Raw genomic sequence first — 3536 nt, 5'->3', positions numbered from 1 at the left:
AAAAGGAAAAAAAAAAAAAAAAAAAAAAAGAAAAGAAAAGAAAATGGTTCACATCTCTGTGGCCTCTCTAGTCCAACAACTCTAAAGTTCATTGCACTGACCTACTTGGAAGAACAGTGCTTCTTGCCGATGGCCTTTCCTGGATCGTGTATACAATGAAGTCTTTATCTGAGGATAATATTCTGTATGTCAGGTCTACATTTGGTCAAAAATTCCCTTCTAAGCTTCTTGAATTATGCACAATTTGTGTTATATAACATTTTGTAAAAAATTTATTTATCAAATAACTTTTGTGCACCTGCTATGCACCAGGTGGTGTGAAATGTGGTGAGACTATAGAGGTTGTTAAGTTGCTGTAGTGGTGTGACTAAATAGGGAGAGGGAGCACAAAGCAGCGGTGGTCACTTCTACCTGGGGACATTTGGAGAAGGCTTCATGGGAGACCTGACACTGAGCTGGTTCTTGAAGGATGACAGGTGTCAATAGAGAGAAGGGAGAAGCGATGGGTGATTCCAGGCAGATGGTGCAGAATGAGTGAAGGCAAGAGGCATAAAGGGGAGCAGGACAAGAGACGGGACAGGAGAGGCAGGTGACAGACAGATCACAAGGGGCCTTACATGCCAAGCAATGTGTAGTCTAATCTCTATCATATAGCTAACGGGGAGTCATGGAAAGGCTTTATTCAAGGATGGAGCATGATTCGATTTGCAATTGTAAAAGATTACTCTTGCAGGAGTGTGGAGGCCTAGATGGGGGACAGCAAAACGTAAGACAGGGAGACAAATCAGGGCTGTTCCAACAGACAGGCGAGAGAGGCCGGGGGCCTAAAGTAAGATGGCAACAGGATGACACAGAGAAGAGGGTGGATTTGAAACATCAACGACATGTGTGTTGAGGGAAGGGGTGAGTCAAAGTTGAAACCCAGGGTCTTGATAGAGTTGCTGCAGGATGGTAATTTTTACCAGGATGGGGATTACTGGAGCAGGAACAGGTTTTGAAGGGAGGAATAGGAGCTCAGCATTAGCCATTATAAGTTTAAACGCATAAACGAGGGCATTCCGGTGCCGTAGTTGTCCAGTAGGGATGTGTAGTAGATGGTTGGCTAGAATGATCTGGAACTCAGCTGAGAAGTTTAACAGGCTGAGGACACAGCACATATTCAGGGGATGAAGTCGTGATAGCTGTGAATGAGCTTGTCCAGAGGACACTTTTAGAGAGAAAAGAATCCCTACGGAACCCTGGAGATACGGCAGCATTCAAAGGGCAGTCCAAGAAAGAAGAGTCTGAGAAAGAACAGCCCAGAAGGTAAGAGAAGAGGTAGGCTAATATAATTAAAATTATTTTACACTCTTACTGGGGACAAGGACATTGTAACTTAAACTCTAAATTAGTCACACAAAAGATTGATATCATTACCATATTTCAGGATCAGGGAATTGATGTAACATCAATGTCATTATTATCTCAAATGCTATTTATTATCTCAAATTTATTTATCTGTAATAAATCCAATTCTTCCCAACAGGACTTTTGTTTTCCCTGTTCATAAACCTGTCTCAGTTTTCCATGGGACCTGGTAATTTTTAACCCCATACCTGCTCACTGGGGCCTTTTCTAAATTTCCCATCCCGGTGTAGCTATCTTGAACACTTTCTCCACTGCTGCTCTCATCATCTGGTTCGATGTTGACATTTCTCAGTTCCATGGGATCCATTTGAGCTGTCGGCGCTTTCTCGTTCACACACAAGCTCCTTCAGTGTAAATAATATACTGTACCTTCAGCTTAAGGCTCTTCTACTTTGTGTTGACGTTCAGAACACTCTGTTCTGCAAACAGAACACAAAATAAATCATTATAACTTTTCTTTAAATTAGATAAATGAATATGGATCACCTATTTTGTATATACTCTCTGTAAAATGTGGAAAGGCAGTAAACTCCTGAACTTCATGTAAATATGTCCTGGAAGTTTCATTTAACCAATAAAAAAAAAAATGGGAGAAAGAAATTTACTAATAATTGCTAAAACAGCAGATATTTATGGAGTGTCCATGTATAATAAACATGGCAGGAGCTTTGCTAACCACTATGGGAAGAAAAAGAAATCTTAAGACATGGCAGCAGTCTTCAAGAAGATTTAGGTATTAGTAAACAGATTTCATGATTTAAAAAAAAGGTGGGGGGGGGAGTAAATGATTGAAAAATGAATATCTGCCAGGGCAGAATCTACCAGTGTCTCTACTAGCAGTAATCAGAAAGAAAACCATTGCTTTAATTTAATTGGGCATAAAAGAATTAACATCACCAAAATACTTGATAATATGCAACACAGGGTAGAATCAAACATAGGAGAGCACTTTCTAGGTACCTGGATCCTGAAGCCGAAGTTAAGAATAGTAGCAAAAGGAAGTACAGGTTTACCTTTGAATAAGCATTACTCACCATCTGTATCAAATTAAAATGTACTTTAACAGCAAAGAGATCCAGCATTCAGGCTCTACTCTGCCTTTAATTCACTAGATCTCAGCACAAGCCATCTAACTTCTTTGTACTTCATTTTTCTGGATTGTAAAGTGAAAAGGGGTAGATCAGCATTGTGTCTAAAAATAATGCCATGAATCCATTATATGCTGTTGGTACAGTTTCTCCTAAAATTTTTACTAATTTTTCTGGATTGTAAAGTGAAAAGGGGTAGATCAGCATTGTGTCTAAAAATAATGCCATGTATCCATTATATGCTGTTGGTACAGTTTCTCCTAAAATTTTTACTATTAGATTCATTCAATTATTGTTGAACCATTGTATTGGGAGAACCACACTCTCTAAAGGTGTGGTTCTGAAATTTTTACACAATCCATTTGATAAAAAAATCCTGAGCAGAAAAACTAACACAAGAATTGCTCTAGAACTCCCCAAATCCATAAATCCCCTGACAAACATAAAACTACCACATGGCAATACCTCCACAATCCAGTGCCATGGCAGTACACCTGTGGAAGGCAACTCACACCTGAAATAAGTTCACAACTCAAAATTATATAAGTGAAAAAACACACATGGAAACTCCCTAGTAGAAGTGTGAGTAGGCACAAGAAGTGATATGATTCACATCCGAGGAACTACAAATAACAAAGCCATTTAAAAGGAACTTTTAAATTAGTATAGTAAAAGTAGTAAAAAGATTCAAAATAAGAATAACAGAATAAGAACATTGCAAAAGAAGAACAAGCTAGTTTGGCAAAGTGACAAAAAAGGAGTTCTAAAAATAAAAATATATAGGGGGGAAAAAAACAGCTGAAGGGAAGGTTATAAAACTGGAAGATAGCTCTGTGGAAATCACTCAAAGTACAGCACAGAGAAATAAAGAAAGAAAATTATGATGGAGAAGTTAAGAGACATGGGAAAAAACAAGACTAAGAAGTTCAAACATGCCCTAATAGTCATTCTAATAAGAGAGAATTGTGAGACTAGAGAGAGATCAAATAGAAAGATATAATGGCAGAGAAATGTCAGAATTGTAGAAATACAGTAATTCTC

The 3536-nt window shown here is 38.2% G+C and overlaps 1 protein-coding gene across 1 annotated transcript in view; it reads right to left on the bottom strand.

The window, feature by feature from the left end:
- The window catches only part of SLC38A4 (solute carrier family 38, member 4), a 32287-nt gene extending 30573 nt beyond the window's left edge, over positions 1-1714 (bottom strand). Inside the window, exon 1 of the mRNA XM_008565814.1 lies at positions 1596-1714. Coding sequence (XP_008564036.1) covers positions 1596-1714 — 119 coding nt within the window. The remainder of the gene's footprint in view (positions 1-1595) is intronic.
- Between the last annotated feature and the right edge of the window lie 1822 nt (positions 1715-3536).

This window comes from Galeopterus variegatus, unplaced genomic scaffold (genome assembly GCF_000696425.1).
Source record: "Galeopterus variegatus unplaced genomic scaffold, G_variegatus-3.0.2 Scaffold204, whole genome shotgun sequence".
Taxonomy (NCBI): domain Eukaryota; kingdom Metazoa; phylum Chordata; class Mammalia; order Dermoptera; family Cynocephalidae; genus Galeopterus; species Galeopterus variegatus.
The sequence above is the reverse complement of the archived record's forward strand: the minus strand, read 5'-3'. Positions and strand labels throughout refer to the sequence as shown.